Raw genomic sequence first — 22184 nt, forward strand, 5'->3', positions numbered from 1 at the left:
TATATTCGACATAAAGTCCAATAGAAAATCATCATATATAGTATATGAGGGCTGATGTAATTCCAGAACCAATTTCACTCATTTTCACCACCAAGGTTAACGGGAATAGGGGCGACTTGGCACCTGTTAGTAGGCAAACATACGGCACATTTGGCCTTGAAATTACTCCTAAATTGCAAATGAACGAAACACCAGTCAGCAAAATCGTCAAAAATAGCGCTTTAACGAAAATTTTCCAAATATTCAAGAAGTCGTTGGAGGTACTGCACAGGACTTTAAAAGATCTTGATTGTCGATGAACGTTTTTGGTGGAGCCAGGATTCTGTTAGTAGGTGATTTACGCCAGACTCTTCCAATTATTCCTGGATCAACTGTTACTGACGGGCTAATCGCATGCCTAAAATCATTTAATTTGTGACGACACATAAAGAATCGCCAATTAACAACTAACATATGAGTGTTTTTGCAACAATACCAAATTGCGATTGTAGAAATAGTTGGCAGTTGACACCTCGATGGATTAATAGCATTTCCAATAGATTTCTTTCACTTCATTGACTCGAAAGAGAAGTTTTCCTGACATGAAACCTCAATATGATAACCATAAATAACTGATTGAATGACCTATATTGGTGGTAAAAAAAAAAATTTCGATGATCTTAATGCGACAATTTAGAATTTCGGTCCAAGAGAGTTGACACAGCTACTACCCAGGATGACGTAGTCAATTATCCCAAACTATTTAAAATTGCCTGTACTTTGCAATTAAAAGTAGTGTGAGTTGTAATCATGCTGCGTAACATAAATCAACCTCGAGTAATCAATATCGTCGCCGAAGCCAAGATTGGACCAACTTAATTTAATGTATACCTTAGCCACAAAAACGTGTGGCCGGGTCTGCTAGTATGGTATAAAGTCTATTGAAAGTTGGAAACCCTAATATTAGGTTAGAAGCACCGAGGTCCTCATGTTCGATATATGGGGCCTTGAAAACCTATGGTCCGATTTCGGCGATTTTTAGAAAGGAGCTGCCACACTGTAAATGCAGTATTTATGCAAAGGTCTGTTCCGATATCTTCACTAGCGCTAACTTTACATATTGTAAAGTAAACTATTCTGATCGACTTTAAATTTCTGGTATAGAGGAAGTAGGCGTGGTTATGGACCGATTTGACCTATTTTCACAACATATCATTGGGATGTAAAGAAAATATTACAAACCAAGTTTCATTGATATTGGTCGAGTAGTTTCGGAGATATGGTTTTTGACACATAAGTGGGCGGAGCCGCATCCACTTAAACTTTTGTATACCAATTTTGGTGGAGACCTTCTGTACCTTTTTTATAATGAAATTTAAGGTTTCTGGTGCTTTCCCTTACTGAATTAAAGCATTTTTAGTAATTAACTAAAAATTTAACCTTTGTATGGGAGGTGGGCGTGGTTATAATCCGATATCCTCCATCTGATTCTAGAAAGTTTGGTTGATATAGCTTAAGTAGTTTACGAGATATGTACAAAAAACTTAGAAGGGATCGGGGCCACGACCACTATAATACTTCTTAGCAACTTTGTTGCGAGAGTGTAAAAATTAATTTCTTTCAAACAAGACGACTCTTTTTCGTCGAATTACTCTAGTTTAAGACAATAGTGATAGCCGAACAATTTTATTTTATGTTATTGATAATGTGATACAGATAATGTGTTGTAGATAGTTGTTGATCGATGTGATAAAACGTTGATTTTTTTATTATCAAATGGACCATTTGACAGGAAGTCTTTCTTTGCTCTCAAATTTGATAACAGCAATTTTGGCCATTCTAACTTTGCGGTCTTCCCGGTCTTATATAGTAAATCGTAGTGTTATGAAGCTTAATTATATCACGACTTCGTTTAGAGAGATTAGATCTGTGGATCGTGGCATTTACGCCCATAACTGATGGAGGTCAATTGATTCGACAATTATTGTAATACCTTTTCTTTTTATTAACATTTATAATTGAGTATTTGCTAGGTATTTCGATATCTTTTCAGACTTGAGTAAACCTCTCCAATCATTATTCTATGTATTATTTGGGATGGTGACGAACTCTACAACTCAGAGAGATGCAAAATCGATCCTGTCATAATAAATTAATAAATGTATAACTACTCAAACTTCGTTCCATTCAAATTTATTTCTTTATTCCACTTGCATGATGTTTGAAATTTTCCTCAGTACTAAATTCAAATACGATGAATTTTCGGTTGCATATTAAATCAGAATCAACAATTTTAGCGCACCAAATGTATTTCAAGCAAAATCTCACTTCACTCGAAACTATTCGCTCAGCTGGCGATTTATTCCACGAAACATTTCATATCCTTTTCGATTAGAGAATATTTCACGGAAAATTCTACGAAAATTAATTTCAAACTTTAACCGCGAAATTTGCCGCACTTTAGCCAAGCAACTTGAGAGCTGTTTGTGCAAGCGCACTCGTGTGAATATAACGGCAACAAACTGCCGAAAATTGAGGCGATATGCAAAGAGATAAGTGTACGAGGAATACAAGCGCATATGCTAGTGAGTTTGTATGTATGTTTATCGCTTTTCAGGCAGACGCAACAACTAAAAGCCGAAGCGCTTTCAACAAAATATTGTGTACTCGTAATTTCAATAATTTCAGCTGCGTTCGCCGCGGCGTGTGTAAGCCAACGCGTCTCTGGCATGGATTACTTGGCGTAATCGCCGTTGCAGCGGCAATAAAATCAGCAGCAAACGTGGCGTAAAAGACATTGAAAGGGCTGTCGTGCCGTCGGCGTGTGCGTGTGTGTGTCGGTTAACGTTTCACCATTTTTATTGCAACCGTTTTGGCGTTTATGCACTCTACATATGCATTTGTATTGTAAATATGTATGAGAGCAAGTGATGTGCCGCTGTGAGGACACTTGGCAGCATGAACTACGGGCAAATTCACTTTAACTATGCGAAATCGGCACTCACTCACAGGCACATGCTACAGCTATATACTGACATGTCCTATAGGAAATGGACCGACTACGAAGTTTTCATTAAAGCTGTTGCTAGTTGGAGTGCTTTTTCTTTTGTACTTTCCTAAGCGACATCCATCCATATGTTCATCCCCAAGAGACTGAACGCTTAAAGACAAAGAAGTTACAAGTTAAGATATTTATCCAGAAACACTTGTCTTAAAAACTTTCCGTTACCACGGTACCTTGGTTCATAATTATAGGAGAGAATCTTTCTACTTTGTGACTCTCACAGAAGTATGTAAGATAACAAAAGTCGACACTTTGCTATTTTTTCGGTTCTCCGAGAACGAGATGAAGATTTGGAAAGCTTAAGCTTAATGACACTTTAATTTCAAGATTTTGATCCAACAGACTTAAAACGGATCACTCAAGACTGAAGATGCACTATCCATCCTTAAAGACCGAACTAGATACACATTAGAGTTAGGAACCCTTCGTATGTATTATATAGATCACTATCTTACGGTACCTTAAACCTCAAAAAAAAAAAATTAGTATGTTTTCTCCTGGCTTAGTACTTGTGCCATCCTTAATATCTTGAGTTGAATCTTGAACGAAAATCCACTGGACCTCAGTTATAAAGAAGAGATGACATTGATGGGATTCCAGAATCCACGAAATTCATTTTGAGGTTATGACTGTCACATTAGTTCCAGTTTTTCCTACATGCTCTCCATCTAGAGCACATGCATATACATATGTATATGTAAGTAATTGTAATCACCGCCGAGTGGCTAGAAGCTACAAAGGATATTGCACGACTTACGCTAAGTGAGTGCTGCGGCAAGTTTACGTACGCTCCACGCGTTATATTCGCCATACATACATGTATGTATATGCATATGTATATATTTGTAGCCATATAAAATATGTATGAATGGATGTTTGCTCGCGCGATTGTGTTTGTTAGTATTTTACTACTCGTTCAGTTATATTAAATTTAATGGCACTTGAAATTGTTGCAGCTGCTGTGCTGCACTTGCCTTGCACTACGCTCGGCTGCTCACTTCGCGTCGTTGCTCACTTGCCTCACACACACACACACACACCGCTTTGCAAGTGTGAGAGTTCGCTTGCAGCGCGTCATATAAATTTTCATTAACCCAACAAATTTGAATTTCTGTGGCAAGTAAACGTAAATTGTGTGGCCAACATAAATCTTAGCAAAAGTTGTTCACGTCCAATGTTCAAGTAAATACACTTTGGTGTATTGGCAAGCAGCGGTAACTGTATATACATGTACATACATATATGTATAGGTATATGTGTTTGTATGCGCGATTGTACGTGTTTGTTGCTGCCTGTACTTTGGCCTTGGCATATTTTTATTTTTCTCTACGTTGATTTTTTTCAGGTGTATGTGTTTATGGGTGTGTGCTTCGGTGCTTACCTTTTCAATTATGCAGACGAGATTTATTGTGGATCCCATGTCGACGTGCAGCTCACCGGAGCCCAGTATAAATGCCTCGGGTACGACCACTTGCAGATTTACAAAATGCGAAATGATGCCTGTCGGCGTTGATACCTGCAAGGAGAGTAGATGTGCAAATGAAATTTCTGTTATAAAACTGTCAATTAATTTATATGTGAGTGTGGATATGGTTAAATATTTACGTAAATATTTTACGATTTTAGTGGATTCTGGTGAAAGGAAATATTTAAAAATGATTCAACAATGTTTTTGTCTTCCTTTTTACAGGAAGCATAAAAAGCATACAAAGAAAATTATTTATGAATATATATATATGTAATGCTCTTGCTTGACTTGATCTGACTTCGTGTTCCTATTGATAATTGTATTGACTTAACGAAATATATTTTTTGTAACTAAAATTGTTTTTATTAATAAATAAATTTTAAGCCTAATTGTAGGCAATATTCTGGCAATGAAACATCAAACAAGTCAACAATAACATTTACTAGAATTTTCTCAAAAAAATTGTACAAGGTAGAAAGCCATCAGACTTATGATTTGAAAAGTTGGTTCAGAAATTCGGAAGAATTCATTAGTTAAGCATCAATATTGAACTAGTAAATATAAAATTGGAATATATCTGATCAGGATTTCACAGATGTCATCTCTTAACTCATCGAGGAAAAATATGAGATGCTGCAAAAATGCTACTAAACTTCTTGTTCCGTGTTTAGACGTTTTCTAGCACTTTTAAAAAGGAAATACGTAAAACGTTGCCTACATCTAGGCTTATAGCGTATTGGATTATTTTTACGCTTTATCAGAGTTAAAAACTTAATCAACAATAAATAATAGTTTTAATTTATTTGATATTTAAATACAATTACATGTGGAAGAAAGTCACCTTGACGCAACTTTGGGTCAGATAAGTATTAGTTTAGGAATTCGATTTTATCAATAAGATGAAAGGGATGAAGCATGACCCGATTTTAAAAATAGCAGGGAATGCAATCTTTTCCAACGGTACGTTAATGTTGATTGATTTCGAATAACTGCCTCTTATATTTGAAATATTATCAAGTAATTTGAATTTTTGCACTGTTACTTGGATTATTTTTTAATACAATGTGAATAAAGTGGCCTTAATAATTTGAGCCTTTTTGGTTTTACTCTAACAATTTGGATGGTACGTGTAAGTGCTCCTTACATTCCCATCATTTCAAGATATGAAATTTATTCATGTTTTCAGAAATTTATGGAATATGCATATAATACTAAGAACCCTACTAGTTTAGCTTATATTAAGACCAAACTGTAACTTAAAGTTAGAATATCTTATTCAGAATAATGTCACCAACAGTTTGCAAGTAAGAGGGAATTATTCGTTGGTTGCAAGACGGTCGATGGTTCGCTCAAGTCTATATTGTAGGACTTTAAATCAATAATTCATTAAACATATATTTAGAATAAAATTGTTAAGTTAATAAATGTGAGTGTGGTATTTATTTTGATCATCTTTGACAAAAAAGTGAAATTTAAATTTTATGGAAAATATGAAATAACTTGGATTAATGAAAAGTCAAAGCTCATACTTTGCTTGAGATATTTATTTGATATTTTCAAAAAGTAATTTATAAATTTCCTTAACTCTAGTTGGCTTGTGCAAACTCCGTTTTCTGCACGCACAAACTTAGAAAGTTTTTGATATGTAAATATATATATGTGCATATATACCATATATCGTTTATATAAATATGTATATGTACAAAGACAAAATATGTCAACTTTCTTGATATTTGCATAGCTTGGTGCTCAGCTGACTTACGCTGTTTCCTGGAATTCTGTAGTGTATGTATGTATGTATTATTAATTTCAATGAAATTGCATTACATATGCATATCTAGTTATAGTTATGTCATACTCGTATAAGAATAAACAAATGTAGATTAATATTCTTTATATATAAGTATTGTAGCCTTAGCTGTTGATATTGAACAGAGGGTTGCAAACTTGTATGTTAAATATAAATCAATTTTCAAATTTATGTATATATAGTAGTATGATGTATTTAGTTTCAGCAGTGATGTTGCTCATACGCCGCGTACGTCATTTGCCTCATTATGGGTCTCGGCAATCATGACAAGAATTTGAACCATAGAACTCTGGTATGGTAATTAAAGGTTCTGCTTATATTGTTGCAAAATCAACAAATTTGACCTAAAGAAGGTTACCTTGCAGCTTTTATAGTTTAGAAATATGCGATAAGTCTACATTATGTTATTATTGTTGAATATTTTGTCGGTAGAGTTAAAATATTCATGAACGTCTATGACACCTTGCCCAAAACATGGCCAGTTACAATGTAATAAACTAAAACTGTGTTGAAAGCTGGTGCTACAACCAATCATATTCGTAAATCCATCGATCTTGCACACATTGTCAATTTTAAAATTTAATACCGATCCCCAAGAAAGATTCTGATTGTTGTAGTCTACATACAAGCCATATTGACGGAAGAGGTATCCAGAGTGTTCCCACATGTCCAGTTAGATATACTTTAACGCAAGCGGGGTTATCAAACTGCCATCAGAGGTAACGAAATCTCTAACGAGCGGGTTTGTAAGGCTCGAATTCAGCCACCTGATAGATCTTGATATGCGTTTGGCAGGTTTGGCAAGCATTAATTTACTATGCTGTTCACCTACAGCCAGACTCTTAGTTCCAATGAAGAAGTTCCATGAGCTTGGACGGGAGATGAGGTTCTTACGCAACCGGACCAGACATCAAGTGATTCCAAATGATTCTGATGGTGAAAGATAAATTTGTGGAAATCGACTGCCGCAGTTTTTTGACAATATGTACGAGGATTGAGTGGCATTGTCATGTTATCTTCAAAATCTCAACAAGTTGTTGAACAAAACTATGCTTATTTAACATTCTAACTATGCTAAAGGGAGCATTCAGATCAAAAAACCTATTAAAAACAATTTAATGAATTAACTCTTTCTCATTTTTTAATCCTCTGTCGTTTCGTGCCGTAATTTGTTCATCATTTTTATCAAGTTCGCAGTCGGTATCAATCAGCAAATCGTTGACTGACGGAATTGCTGAGATTGAAAAACATTCTTACTAACACGTTTTAGTTTAGGAAGGATTACCTGAATAACACATATGTATGTGCACATTCACTTACTTCTGTCAAACGAAATGATAACTCATCAACTGACAACAATGCCACTGGAGTTTTACACATTTTTCATTTACTCACACTACGAATGTGGCCATCTCCCATCAAAATTGTTGAATAATAAATCTGTTGTGACATTTCGTGATTTCAGTTAGACACCTCACTATGACAACTGAATTCATTTATTTGTATGGATTTTAATTACTTTCCATTTTTTGGTTATGCAGCATATTGCACGTGTGGCCTGGCAGGAGAGAAAGCCAAAAAATACAAATATCCAACAATAACAACAAAATTACAATTAAACTCGACCGCCACATGCCAGAGAGCCGGTTCGAAATTGCTACCCCATATTGTTGGCATATGTATAAATATTAGTGCTTGGCTAGTTGTTGTTGTTTTGTGGTTGTTGTTGTTGCACGAGCAGCAGACATAGCAACGCTTGAGCGGCAGATAAAAATATGAATAAAATATGACCAGCTGAGAGAAGTGACACATTTTAGATGGCGAATACAGTTGAAGTGAAGCATGCCACAATGTGGCAACAACAGGAAATGCCAGTGTGTTGCATGTACACAACAAGCGACACCGTTATAATAGCAGTCTGTATGAGGGCATATGTAAATGCAGTGGTTCGCCTAGTTTTTCAACTCAAAAACGGCACTGTCCTCCGTTTGCGACAAAATCACTGAAGCTGCCACACACAATCAGCTCAAGTATAGACCACATATATTATTTTCTTTATTCTATATTCACTCACCTGACACTCGTACATGCCGTGATCTCGCCGCTGCACGAATTTTATCTGCAACGTCCACATGTTGGAGCCGGGCGCGTGCAGTATCGCAAAGCGTTCGTCGTTGGTGTAGAGTTGAGCGCCGGATGAAAGGATGTGCCAGTCGCGTCGTCGTATCCAAGAAATTTGATTCTACAGTGGCGTGTAAATAATTAAATTAAATAAGTATTTTACTATCCGTATACGAAGAGCGAAGCACAAATAAATAATTAAGCAAAAGGAAGCGCAAAAGAAGCGTAATTAAAGAAATACGGTTTGGTATTATGCGTCACGAAGGAAAAGGGAGTTTTAACAATAAAGCGTGAGAAATTTAGTGATCATGCAAAACATCAGCTATAAATCAGTGTGGGTAGTTTCTGAGAAAAAAAATATTATGATAATCGCAAGAAGATTTGTAGAAGATCATTTATAATGATATATCTCGCAAATATTCGAAAATAAAAACACTAAAAGCCTCGAAAGGCCAGCAGTCAGATAGTGTTATTAACATTTAAAAAAAGAAAAGGGAATTACTGTAAAATCGGATGACGTCCTGGAATTTTTCTTTTAAATATTGAAAGTTTACAGGAGTATATAGAGAAGAAAGCATATTGGAACAAGCAAGATACTTTCAATAAGCGATATTTATTGATATTGATTATTCTACCACAGTTTTGAAAACCCACATCTGACTAATCACATTCAGTCTGCCCACTTTTGACTACTTAGCCTGAGGTTTGGAATAAAAGACAAGTCTATTTAATGGATAGAATTACAGTTAATGAAAATGATGACAAAATTGCATATATTGTGTTACTGTATCACCGATTTGGCTCACAGCGAATTTTTTCTGTTCTCCGATCTTTAGAGAATTATTCCCGAAAGAAAATAAAGGAAACTGATGCATATGTCCAGGCAGAAGGTCAATTGTGCATTTATATTATTATTATTAAAAAATTAAAAGGTCACTATCATCGGTGTACCACACTAGATGGTGACTATATTGAATAACACAACCACTTATTGGGATTCAAATGTACTTTTGTTATATCTATAACTATATCAATAAATTGCGAGAGTATAAAATATTCGTTTGCACACGAATTTAGGCTTTCCTTACTTGTTTTTAATTGGTTTTTGAAGTAATTTTACTGACACTTAATTAACTTACACATACTTAAATAGATCACTCTTTTTTGCTGATAAGTCAAAATAATTTAGCCCCACTCACCCACCTCTTAATATAATATCACTTAGAAATACCGTGAACTCATTTTCGTTGGCAGGAGTTAAAAATAATTAATTGGGGAAATTTTTTAGATATGATTCATGGTTATTGCCGTAACCTCAGCATTAATTAAATACCTAACATTACATAATATTTAAGCATATTATTATATATATGACCCATAAATATTTCACACCTCATTGAAATTGGTATTGAAAATCTATAATAAAAATTTTTAAATAATTTCCTTTACTCCAAACTTGGCTTCGGCGTTTTGACTTTAGAAGAAAATATGCTGTTTTGCAACTACAATCGTTTTTGTTATTATTGTTTTCAATTTAGAATCCATTAATTTAGTATGCATCAGTGCGTAAAGTAATAAAGCGCAATTTATTATGCCACCACAAATATTTATAGCGGATTAAATTGTCGAGAATTATCAATGAAATTATTAATAAACAGCGGAAACGACGAGTAAAGCAGGAAATGCAATTTCATTTTTCGATTTTTGTTGGAATTTAATATTTATGAAGCCTCGCAAAAGAATGAAAGTTATTGGCCTACTAAAAAGGAGTTTATACACCGAACGTGATTTGTATTCAAAGCTGTTTAAAGCTGTGAACAAGGCTTGTCGTAATTATGCTTTAAAGAGCATCAATAATATTTTTATTTTATAAGGGTCATAAGCTGTAGTGCTCTAAAATGCATAAAGAAATGTATGTTTACTGCTAAAAATGGTGTCATAAATAATACTTAATCAGCGGAGTTTACTTGAGATCGTTTAAATGCTTAAGGTATGTTCACACTGTGCATAAATTATTTAATTTAATATGAAATATCGCAGTAAATCGAAATCGTTCAATCATTTGTTTCTTATTTTATGTTTCTTATTTTGGCAGCTATGTGAGGTAATGTAATTAAAATCTTAGTTGAAGTATTTATATTAGTATTTTTTTCAACTACTGTATACTGTTGCTTGATCGATTGTATAAATGGCGCTAACTCTCATTATAGGCTTTCGATTATAATCGATAAATTTCAAGTGCCAAAAATTATATTTTCATTTATATTCGAACAAAAAGAGAAAATGTAATTCTTTAGAATAGTGATTATTGAGATTGCACGTTTAATTCGTTTGAAAAGACGAAAAGAAAATTTACTTAATTTTTTTGCACTAACTATTTTGAATAATACCCAATTCTATTTATATTTTTTCTAACCCACTTGAGCTCATAAACAATTCATTACATAAGTGACAATAAAAATGACCCGCAAACTACAATGACCTTGTGAAATTTTAATTAAAATCCGATTACAACATGACTTTTGTGCCAAAGCGGTCATAAATTCTGACAAGTGGCAACTAGGCGACACGCCATAGTTGTAATGTTTTACAACGCCACAGCGGTGTTGGTGTCAAGCAACATGTGCCACAATATTTTTTACACAACCCTTCCTACACCAACAACTACAACAGTAGTATTAAAATAATCGGCGTTGAGGTATGAATTTGAGTGTAATTACTGTGTTGACACGCTTTTTAAATGCACAAAATCCGATTTTAGCCTTTGAACCATTTAAAATAAATTGCACCGTAAAAGGGGTTGATATCTGACGCCATAATATATGTAGTTGATTACCCGTTGTGGTTTAAGTGCATTTTAATGTGGATTTTTAGTGGCAAATGCAACGTATGTGAGTTAAGGGATCATCGTAAACCGTAAATGCCGTTAAATAAAACAGGTAATGGCTTTGTATGGATTTGGCTTAGGATATCGTGCACGGTTGGCAAGCGATTAGTTAGAGCGTCATTAAGCCGTAACTGATAGCGACGCTTGTAGCAATAAATTCCATGGTGCTATCTATTTTCTATAATATTCGGTTCTAATGCGCTTGGTGAAATGAAAATCTTCTGTTTGCTATATTTATAGACTAATGCAATGATATTGAGTGGTGCATAGGGTGCAATAGAATAATAATCTTTTGATCTGATAAATAAGTAGTTCTATGATCGATATGCTATATGTACTACCTAAGTTCCCTTTTGGGCAGCCACTTGGGACTTACAGCTGACATTAACTATAACCCTGTTGATTCTAAGATTTCACTCTGAGTTCTGAGTCTGATTAAATTGAATATTGGGTTAAATTTAGGAAAACTTACGATTATTTTATTCACTCAACTGATGCTTCAATTGGATTTATATCAAGCTGATTTGTGGAGTGAATCATTTCTTTATATGAAAAAATATTGAAATTATTTCCAACACACAAGTTATAAGATCCTTCAATGTCCCTCCCCGCTTCAATTACCATTTCTTCAATTTAAAAAGCAGTTAAACTTCTTAAATGCTCAAGCTTATCTGCCTGACTCGTTTAAAATTAACCATTTAATGACAAATTACAAATGAGCGAGTTATTCTTCTTTCCCTTCAATTTACTCTATATATCACTCTAGCAGCTTCATAGTCTCAGAGATTGGCAGTGTGTTGCAGAAACGCGTGTAAATGCAATATGCACATATGTACCGTTGTCTTCTTTATAAACACTTTCGCAATATGTATTGTATTGTACTTCCATTTCATTTGCTATAAACAATGCTTGTATTCGTTGACATTTTCTTTTTCGTTTCTTCTACTTTTGCAATTTTCATAGCAAATACAAAAAAAAGTACTTTTAATTACGAGTATGATGAATCAGCATGCAATGTTGCCTTTCGCTGATGTGCTCATTACATTTATAGACAGAGTTGTTGTATGGTATAGTTGAGAGCGTATTTCGGTGAGGGTGTGAGAGTGTGGGTCCATTAAATGAGATCAAGCAGTGTCGTATGGTCTATCAGAAATTCGTGAGAAGTTAATGTTCATATAAAATTTTAAAAGCTTTTGAAGAGAAATGGGTTTTTATAGACGATCTTGATAAAATTTTGAGATTAAAACGCCTTAGGTTTGAACGCCTTTGAATGATTTTTGAGCCAATTTTAGATTGGAATATTCTCCCATATATTAAATGAGATCAAGCAGTGTCGTATGGTCTATCAGAAATTCGTGAGAAGTTAATGTTCATATTAAATTTTAAAAGTTTTTGAAGAGAAATGGGTTTTTATGGATGATCTTGATAAAATTTTGAGGTTAAGTTTGAACGCCTTTGAATGATTTTTGAGCCAATTTTAGATTGGAATTAATAAGAGAAAATAATTGAAGACATTATACTCGTATGCCGAAAATGCATTATATCTGAGCTTTTTAAAGAAGCGTTTACAATAAAATTTAACAGCTATCGAAGAGTTTCTGGAAAGTATTCCACAATTAGTTATTCTACCCGGTAATGCAATGAGAATAAATATTGGTCATATTCTCCCATATATATACACATACATTTATTACAACAGCGCAACTATAATTGAAACCAAGAAAATTAAGCGCTTTCCATTTCCTTACGCCAAGTAATACAATAAAAGCAACAACCCACTGCATTAAAGTTTATTAAGTCGATGTCCTTGCTAATAGTTGCTGCTTTAACTGCCTTCGCGGCACAAAAAGCATATACAAACACACACACACATACATATAAACCTATACATGCATATAATGTGCAAAAAAGACGACGCAAGCAACAGCGCGAAAAAGCGACACGAAGCTAATTAGTCTCTTGCCTGACACCCAGTCTCGCTTGCTTGCTTGCTGGCTTTCTTGCGAAAAGCGCTTTTCATCAATTTGCACAAGCAAAAGCGAATTTATTTGAATGAACATCTTATAAGGCGCACACACACACACAAACACACTTACTAGGGTGTGTGCTTTAGTAGAGGAGGCAATGAAAAGTAGAGCTGGTGTTGTTGGAATGCAACTGTGTGTGTTGTTATCTGTGTGTAGTAGGTGGCATGTATGTCTGTGACAGTCCGTTAATTGCAAATATATGAGAAACTGACATTCGGTTTTCCAGTGGAATGAAGCGAAATTAAATGGCGTCATGAAAAGAAAGTGTCTGATGGAAAGAGAAGAAGTTAGTGCTTGGCTTTAATTTTATTTTTCGCGTGTTTAATTAGAAATGTCTTAGTAAGGCGTGGAAATGTAGAAATGAGAGTTTAAAAGTTTAATGGTTTTTAAAACTAAGCAAAGAATCTCAAAATACAATTTTTTGGATTTTTTGAAATTGAAAATAGTTTTGCAGTCTCTTTCGGAATGATCTCTTTTAATTTTAATATTTTTGTAATCACTAATTTAAATTTTTTATTTTTGGGGGTGTAATATTTTCGAATCAATATTGATTACAGAGAGAGACTAGAGGAGTTAATAAAATTATAGTAGTTAGAATTGCTGTTTCATGTTTAAGGGGTTAGGGGTAGTCAGGATTTTCCAAAATTCTAATTATTTTTTGCATTTTCGTTAAGTGTTAAGCGTTAAAAATATTCTCTGAACATTTAAAGTTGATACGATAATTACTTTTCAAGTTATTCGACAAATAATAAAGAGCGCTCGGGCACTCCAACACGCTAGTATGAAACAAAGTTGCTAAAGAGAGTATTATAGTTTTGTTCACATAACGGTTGTTAGTAACTCCCAAAACTAAACGAGTTAGATAGATAGTTAGGGTTATATATACCAAAGTGATGAGGGTGAGGAATGGAGTTCAAATCCGAATGTCTGTCTGTCCGTCCGTCCGTCTGTGCAAGCTGTAACTTGAGAAAAATGAAGATATCTTGATGAAACTTGGGACACTTACTTCTTGGCACCATAGGAAGGTTGCTTTCGAAAATGAATGCAAAATCGGACCACTACCACGCCCACAAAATGGCGAAAACCGAAAACACATAAAATGCCATAACTAAGCCATAAATAAAGCTATGGAAATAAAATTTGGTATGAAGGATCGTATTATGAAGGGGCATATTTGGATGTAATTTTTTTGGGGAAGTGGGCGTGGCCCGGCCCCCTACTAAGTTTTTTGTACATATCTCGCAAACCAATAGAGCTATATAAACCAAACTTTCTGCAGTCGTTTTTTTTAGCCACTTCCTAATACAGTCCAAAAATGAAAGAAAACGGATCATAACCACGCCCACCTCCCATACAAAGGTTAGGTTGAAAATTAATAAAAGTGGGTTAACTCACTAAAGAAAAACGTCAGAAACACTAAATTTCGCATAAGAAATGGCAGATGGAAGCTGCACTCAAATTTTTATACAAAATGGAAAATGTGGCGTCGCCCACTTATGGGTCAAAAACCATATCTCAGGAACTACTCGACCGATTTCAATGAAACTTGGTTTGTAATAGTTTCTTTACATCCCAATGATATGTTGTGAAAATAGGCCAAATCGCTTCACAACCACACCTATATCCTATATACCAGAACTTTGAAAACCATCTGAATCGTTTACATTGTTTCTTCTTGACTGGCGTAGACACCGCTTACGCGGTTATAGCCGAGTCCAAAACAGCGCGCCACGTATCCCTCCTTCTGGAGTTTGGCGCCAATTGGTTATACCAAGCGAAGCCAGGTCTCTCTCCACCTGGTCCTTCCATCGGAGTGGAGGTCTCCCTCTTCCTCGGCTTCCACCAGCGGGTACTGCTTCGAATACTTTCAGAGCTGGAGCACTTTCATCCATTCGAACAACATGACCTAGCCAGCGCAGCCGCTGTTTTTTTATTCCCTGGACTATGTCTCATCATTCCATCGTCTGCGGTATTCGCCGTTGCCAATGTTTAAGGGACCATAAATCTTCCGCAAAACCTTTCTCTCGAAAACTCCTAGTGCCGTCTCATCGGATGTTGACATCGTCCACGCTTCTGCACCGTAAAGTAGGACGGGAATGATGAGGGACTTGTAGAGTTTGGTTTTTGTTCGTCGAGAGAGGACTTTACTTTTCAATTGCCTACTTAGTCCATAGTAGCATCTGTTGGCAAGAGTGATTCTGCGTTGGATTTCCAGGCTGATATTGTTATTGCTGTTAATGCTGGTTCCCAGGTAGACGAAATTATCTACAACTTCAAAGTTATGACTGTCAACAGTGACGTGGGATCCAAGACGCGAATGCGCTGACTGTTTGTTTGATGACAGGAGATATTTCGTCTTGTCCTCGTTCACCACCACACCCATAGTCTTCGCTTCCTAAAGCACTAGGGAAGATATCGGTGCAGAACTTTGCACAAATACTATGTTTGTAGTGTGGCAGCCCCATTCTAAAAATCGCCGAAGTTAAATAAATAAATTACGAGAGTATAAAAGGTTCGGTTACACCCGAACATAGCCCTTCCTTAATTGTTTTTTTAAGAACAAATTAACTGTCGATTTTTTACCGAAAATCTAGAAAAAAATTTACTGAGTTCGACATTTTGTTAATTTAAAACAAAAAAGAAAAAGCTTCGATCCGGCCCAAGATTATCTATTTATAAAACTAATTTTTCTTATCCGATTGATTTTAGATGAATCTACAAGGACTTATGATTGTCAGCGCAAGGACGTATTTTGGAACTGGGTCAACACATACAGAATATTGTATAATAATGTCATATTATTAATTTTGTAAAATAACAAGATTTAACAGCAAAAAAATTACTGAAAATTGTAATTTTTTCGTGTCTATGACTACCCCTAACCCCTTAAGGAAACTAAAGACCTTTTCTTGTACAAAGAATATATCTACATAAATAAGTAGCTTATTGAAATGTTGTGGAACATGGAAAAGGTGGACTTTAAAAATTAAGAGTTCAATTAAATATATGTAGCTGAATGTGAAAAAAAAATTATTGAGTTATTTTTCATATTGATCCTTATGTATATGCCACATAAAGTCAGACGGTCCATTTATGTATTTTATTACCAATTATATCATCATAAATATGTTATATATGAAAATGTTAAGAACCATATATGCATCAATTCAGAAAAACATTTTGTGAGATACAAAATTTCTCCTGAAAGTGAATGCTGCCTATCGTTCAATTTTATTTGATACACGTGTTGGATAATCTTCAAATTTGAGCCTTATTAATTTTATGTAACAAATTCTTCACATTTGCATTAAAATATGAATAAAAAAAATATTTGTGTTTTAGTTTTAAACCGTATAAATAACAATAATTTTTTCCACGAGTAATGGCAACAAATTAATTGAAAATTAAATTAATTAGCCAGCAAATATAATATCTAATGGCGCGATAATTGCTAATAGGTCAAGGGCCAAGCAAGCGTGTTGATTACAAACAATTTCATTTGAAAATTGATAATTGATAATCCAAAACCAACAAAATAGCAAGTCAGCCAGGGAAAAATAATAATAATAATGAAAAAAGTGAAAACATGCATGCAATAATTTATTATTATTTAAAATGAAAATTGTTAATTAATTACCATATTTACATTGAAATAAAAAGGGTAAAAACATCAAACATTTTTTCTTAGACAAACCCAGTTTACACCCACTCTATCCACGCCGGTCACTTTGCAAACCAGAAATGCGGTGCCACCCAATTGGACGGTCGTGTTGTGCGCCATCTGCTGAAATGAAATCGATAAAAGTGGAAGGAAAAAGATGGGTAGCGGTGGGAAGAGGATTGTAGGGGGTTTGATGGGGTAAAGAAATGTTATTGATTAGTAAAAAGGAAATGCGTCAATTTAATTTTTTTATAAATATGTATTTACTAGAGTTTATTTCTGTATTTTTTCATTAAGCTGAATAATAAGTCATTAAAATAGATATCAATACTATTGATATACTGTAATAAATTTTAAAGTTGAGTATCTATCTAATTTTGTAGTTAATATTTTGAATATAGCCAACTGACTTGATGGAAAGCATAAGAAATTTGTCTGTATTTTATTATTGTAAAGTTTGCCGAATATAAATATTTTTGGTGAAGAAACATTTTATTTAGTCTACTTGAATTATGTGGGCTCTGAAAGAATATGACAAGTATGTTTATCGTTTTGATTTTTTTTTTTATATATTTGTCTTTAGCTTTGTCACAGATACAGATGAGATATCCATACAAAAACTATTGCGTTTAAAATGTGGTCTTGATTCTTACTGGCTCGCAATTAGAACTAGCTTTTATTTATTATGAAATTTATTACATTTTTTTCTTATAAATAAACAGTCAATACAAGGTTATAAGAATAAATAAAATTTACGTTTATATTTGAGATATTTTATTTAGCTAACTTGAGAACTCTATTTATTTGGAGACAAGTCGAGCTATTTTAGCTGTGTCCTTCATTAATTTCTTAGAATCTCGGGCAGAGTAGCAATGACTTTAGATATTTATCTTAAACTCGTTAGTGTACCAAAGTGTGTACTTTATTTAAAAATAATTCCACAAAAGGCATACAGGGGAAATCTAATATATATTTGGTGATGGTGAAACGTTTGATACTAAAGGGTTTCCAAATCCTCATCTTTTAAACATATTACCGAATTCGAAAAATTAGGTTAGGTTTTGCTCATGAAGGTCTACAGACCATGTAAAATTGGCTGCGTCGATAAGAATGTTAAGTTTACACAACGTATAGCCGTTTCGCACTGCCAAATTAATTTATCAATTACAATTTAGTTTTTCTTTTCGTAAGAAGTTGGTAAGTTTCATCAGCTGTTTGTTATTTTATTATTTATTTTCACCAGCGATATCTACCGTCGAGTAGCGTGAACAACAACAAAAACAAATAAATCGATCTAAATCAGCGCTTTAATCGATCAAATGGCGGTTAATTGATCAATTAGCACCAGTGCGAAAAGGCTATTTATTTTCAGTGTATATCGTCTATGTTTCGATATTGTCCACAGCTAATTCGTGTCATAAAAAGAACTCTACAATTCTTGTTACTTCAATTTGATGGTGAATAAGAGAAGTTTTTATAGTGTATTTTTGTGTTTTAAATAAAATTTATATATACTGGCTGGATTATTTAACCAGATTTAATCTGGTTATAAGATGATGAAACTAAACGAGTTTTTAAGCTAAATATTAATTCTAAATATTTCTAAAATGTGTTGTAATATTCCTTATATCTACGTCTATTAATTCAGAATCTTAAATGGTCTGATTTGGGTTAAAAAACTGAAAATAGTTCCTGCATCTAAAAATATTTTGTTTACATATTTGGAGTATCTCAGTATTCCTAATTTTGTTCTTACTTTTAATTGGGAATTATCAAAATATATATGCCAAAAAACTAACCTCACTATCCTCGAACATCGGACTGTCGCTTGTGTCGAGATTGTTATCCAATTTTGAATCTGGATTTATACCGCCTCGCATCCATAGCTTCTTCCAGTCACTATCGGTGAGTATAGATTTTTGTTCTGGAATGAAATTGAAGAAAATATATTAGAATTAAATTCAAAGGAATATATTTATAAGTGACAGATGAATTAACCGTCCATTACTAACCTTAGGGTCGAATCGACCCAGACACGCAAACTTTTTAAATTAACAAAAAATAAAGAATATTTTTTAACGCAAGATATATGTGTAATCTAAATTTGTACATATTTAAACGTTTATAAACAATAAGAATAAGAAACATGTAAAATATTATGCATAAAAAATTGTTTTAAAAAATAGCCTGGGTCGATTAGACCCATAGTTAGCAATAGTGTAGTAAATATTATGGGTCTATTAGTCCCAGGTTAGTTAAAACGTTTAAAAAAAAATACGAAATAAATAATACACATCATATACAATAAATTAATTACATAATTTCATAAATTTTCAATAACAATTGCATGAAATTTTACAACTGTGGCAGTTTTATAACAGTGGATGAGAAATTGGAAAGCTTCCGCGGAAGATGCGGTTTTAGGCAATACATACCAAGTAAGCCAGCAAAATATGGTATACAAATTTTTGCAGCAGTTGATTCGGAAACTTACTACACATCTAAGTTAGAAGTCTATTGCGGACAGCAACCACTTGGTCCATTTAATATTTCGAATAAGCCCGAAGAGGTGGTTAAGAGAATAACAAATCATCTACAAGACGCTGGGCGCAATATAACAATAGATAACTGGTTCACAACCTATGCATTGGCAGAGTTTTTGCTATCAAAGAATACCACGTTAGTTGGAACTATCCGAAAAAACAAAAGATTCTTGCCACCCATATTTTCAAACGCTAAAAATCGCGAATTGTATTCAACAATCTTTGGCTATACAAAAAAATCTACAATTCTCTCTTACATACCAAAAAAAAAATAAATGCGCCCTTCTCCTCTCAACATTTTACAAGACCGGTAAGGTATTAGATGGCCCTAAGTGCTTGCCAGAAATTATAGATTTCTACAATCATACGAAAGGAGGAGTGGATGTAACTGATCAGTTGGGTGCTGGATATAGCGTAGCCAGAAACTGTAGGCGTTGGCCTTTAGTAATCTTTTATTCATTTATGAATATGGCTGCTATAAATGCTAGAGTTATTTTACTATGTACTCTGTTGCACAAAAGATCTGTTTTTATAAAGGATTTGGCAATGGATCTTGTACAGGCAAATATTCAAAAAGGTTATAAAATATTAACTTTGCCAAAAAATCTGAAAGCAAGTTGCTCAAAATTTGCAAAGCCATTGAAGGAGGTGGAGGAACAAGAGCCACCTACGAAACAATTGAAAAGAGGCCGCAGCCAGATTTGTGATTACAAACAAGATCGCAAAACCAAAACCACGTGCTCAAAATGTGGAAAATATATTTGCCAGAAGCAGTGTTGTATACTGTGCTCAAATTGCATTGTCCCCCCAAGAGAAAGACGTTTATGACGATATGTTCGATACAAATTCCGAATAAAAGGTAACATTTACAGTACATAATTGGAAAATTTTTGCATTAGTCATTCCAATTTTTATACTCTCGCAACAAAAGTTGCTAAAGAGAGTGTTATAGTTTTGTTCACCTAACGGTTGTTTGTAAGTCCTAAAACTAAACGAGTTAGATATAGGGTTATATATACCAAAGTGATCAGGGTGACGAGTAAAGTTCAAATCCGGATGTCTGTCTGTCCGTCCGTGCAAGCTGTAACTTGAGTAAAAATTGAGATATCTTAATGAAACTTGGAACACGTGTCCCTTGGCACCATAAGAAGGTTGAGTTCGAAAATGGGCGGAATCGGACCAGTGCCACGCCCACAAAATGGCGATAACCAAAAACACATAAAGAGCTATAACTAAGCCATAAATAAAGTTATGAAAATAAAATTTGGAACATAGGATCGCATTAGGGGCATATTTAAATGTATTTTGTTTTGGAAAAGTGGGCGTGACCCCGCCCCCAAATAGGTTTTTTATATATATCTTGCAAACCAATAAAGCTATATAAACCAAACCGTCTGCAGTCATTTCTTTTCGCCGTTTCCTTATACAGTCCGAAAATGAAAGAAATCGGATAATAACCACGCCCACCTCCCATACAAAGGTTAGGTTGAAAATGACTAAAAGTGCGTTAACTCACTAACGAGAAACGTCAGAAACACAAAATTTCCCAGAAATGATAGCAGAAGGAAGCTGCACTCAGATCTTTTTACAAAATGGGAAATGGGCGTGGCATCGCCCACTTATGGGTCAAAAACCATATCTCAGGAACTACTCGACAGATTTCAATGAAATTCGGTATATAATATTTAATTAACACCCTGATGACATGTGTGGAAAATGGATGAAATCGGTTCACAACCACGACTACTTTCTTTATCACTCACTCACTTTGAATTCCATCTGAATCCTTCACTTTATAACATATACATTAGGAACCAATGATGATAGCGAAATAAAACTTTACACAAATATAGTATATGATCTGTGGCATCACTTTTGAAAAAATTGTCGAAAACGGACTATAACTTTTCAAGGCCCCAGATATCGAACATGTTGAACTCAGCGCCTAAGGTTAAATTTTAACCGAAAATATGGGTAAATCTCTCAACTAATTTAATGTAATTCAGAGAAAATTGTTTTCTTCCAATAGTGTGTCTCTGTTCCAAAAATTATTAAAATCGGGTCACAACATCTCTTAGCTCCCATATACATAATTATAGGTTTTGCAAAAATATCATCCCCTAGCTCCCATATACCTAATTAAAGATTTTTCAAAAATTCGTTGGGCTTTATTACGCATATACATATGTATTGGTTAATATGTGATATATCTTAGCAAAATTAAGTGAGCGTATAGTATTGGATATAGTGTACCTTGCTGGTGAAATTGAATGAAATCGGTTCAGGAATTACCTCAGCCCTCATACACTATATAGGACTAAGCCATAGGATTTTCGTTATTCTATTAAACTTTATGCCGAATTTATGGGTAAATTTGTGAGTTATCTTAATAAAATTTCTTCAATAAATTGCGAGAGTATAAAATGTTCGGTTACACCCGAACTTAGCCTTTCCTTACTTGTTCTTTTTAACATTTTACTTTTATATTTCAGGTTTCAAATGCACTTTATTTGAAGTCAATATCTGCAAAACTTATCATTTTATGCGGAATCTGGCTGGATAACTTTTTTTTTTTAACTTTTTTTGCTATGTTGTAATGAATACAAACTTAATTTCAATTTATG

General features: G+C 34.1%; 1 protein-coding gene across 4 annotated transcripts in view; it reads right to left on the reverse strand.

Annotated features, from left to right (window-relative positions):
- Window positions 1–22184, reverse strand: part of LOC105219032 (zwei Ig domain protein zig-8) — a 243943-nt gene that overhangs the window by 12075 nt on the left and 209684 nt on the right. For 3 of the 4 annotated variants that reach the window (XM_054233434.1, XM_054233432.1, XM_054233433.1), the window contains 4 exons: window positions 18817–18941; window positions 17051–17137; window positions 8396–8563; window positions 4425–4559 (listed from right to left, as the gene is read on the reverse strand). In XM_054233434.1, the coding sequence (XP_054089409.1) occupies window positions 4425–4559; window positions 8396–8563; window positions 17051–17137; window positions 18817–18941 (515 nt within the window). The remainder of the gene's footprint in view (window positions 1–4424; window positions 4560–8395; window positions 8564–17050; window positions 17138–18816; window positions 18942–22184) is intronic. The other variant, XM_054233435.1, reaches the window with a different exon arrangement.

The sequence above is a fragment of the Zeugodacus cucurbitae genome, chromosome 6 (assembly GCF_028554725.1).
Source record: "Zeugodacus cucurbitae isolate PBARC_wt_2022May chromosome 6, idZeuCucr1.2, whole genome shotgun sequence".
NCBI classification, from domain to species: domain Eukaryota; kingdom Metazoa; phylum Arthropoda; class Insecta; order Diptera; family Tephritidae; genus Zeugodacus; species Zeugodacus cucurbitae.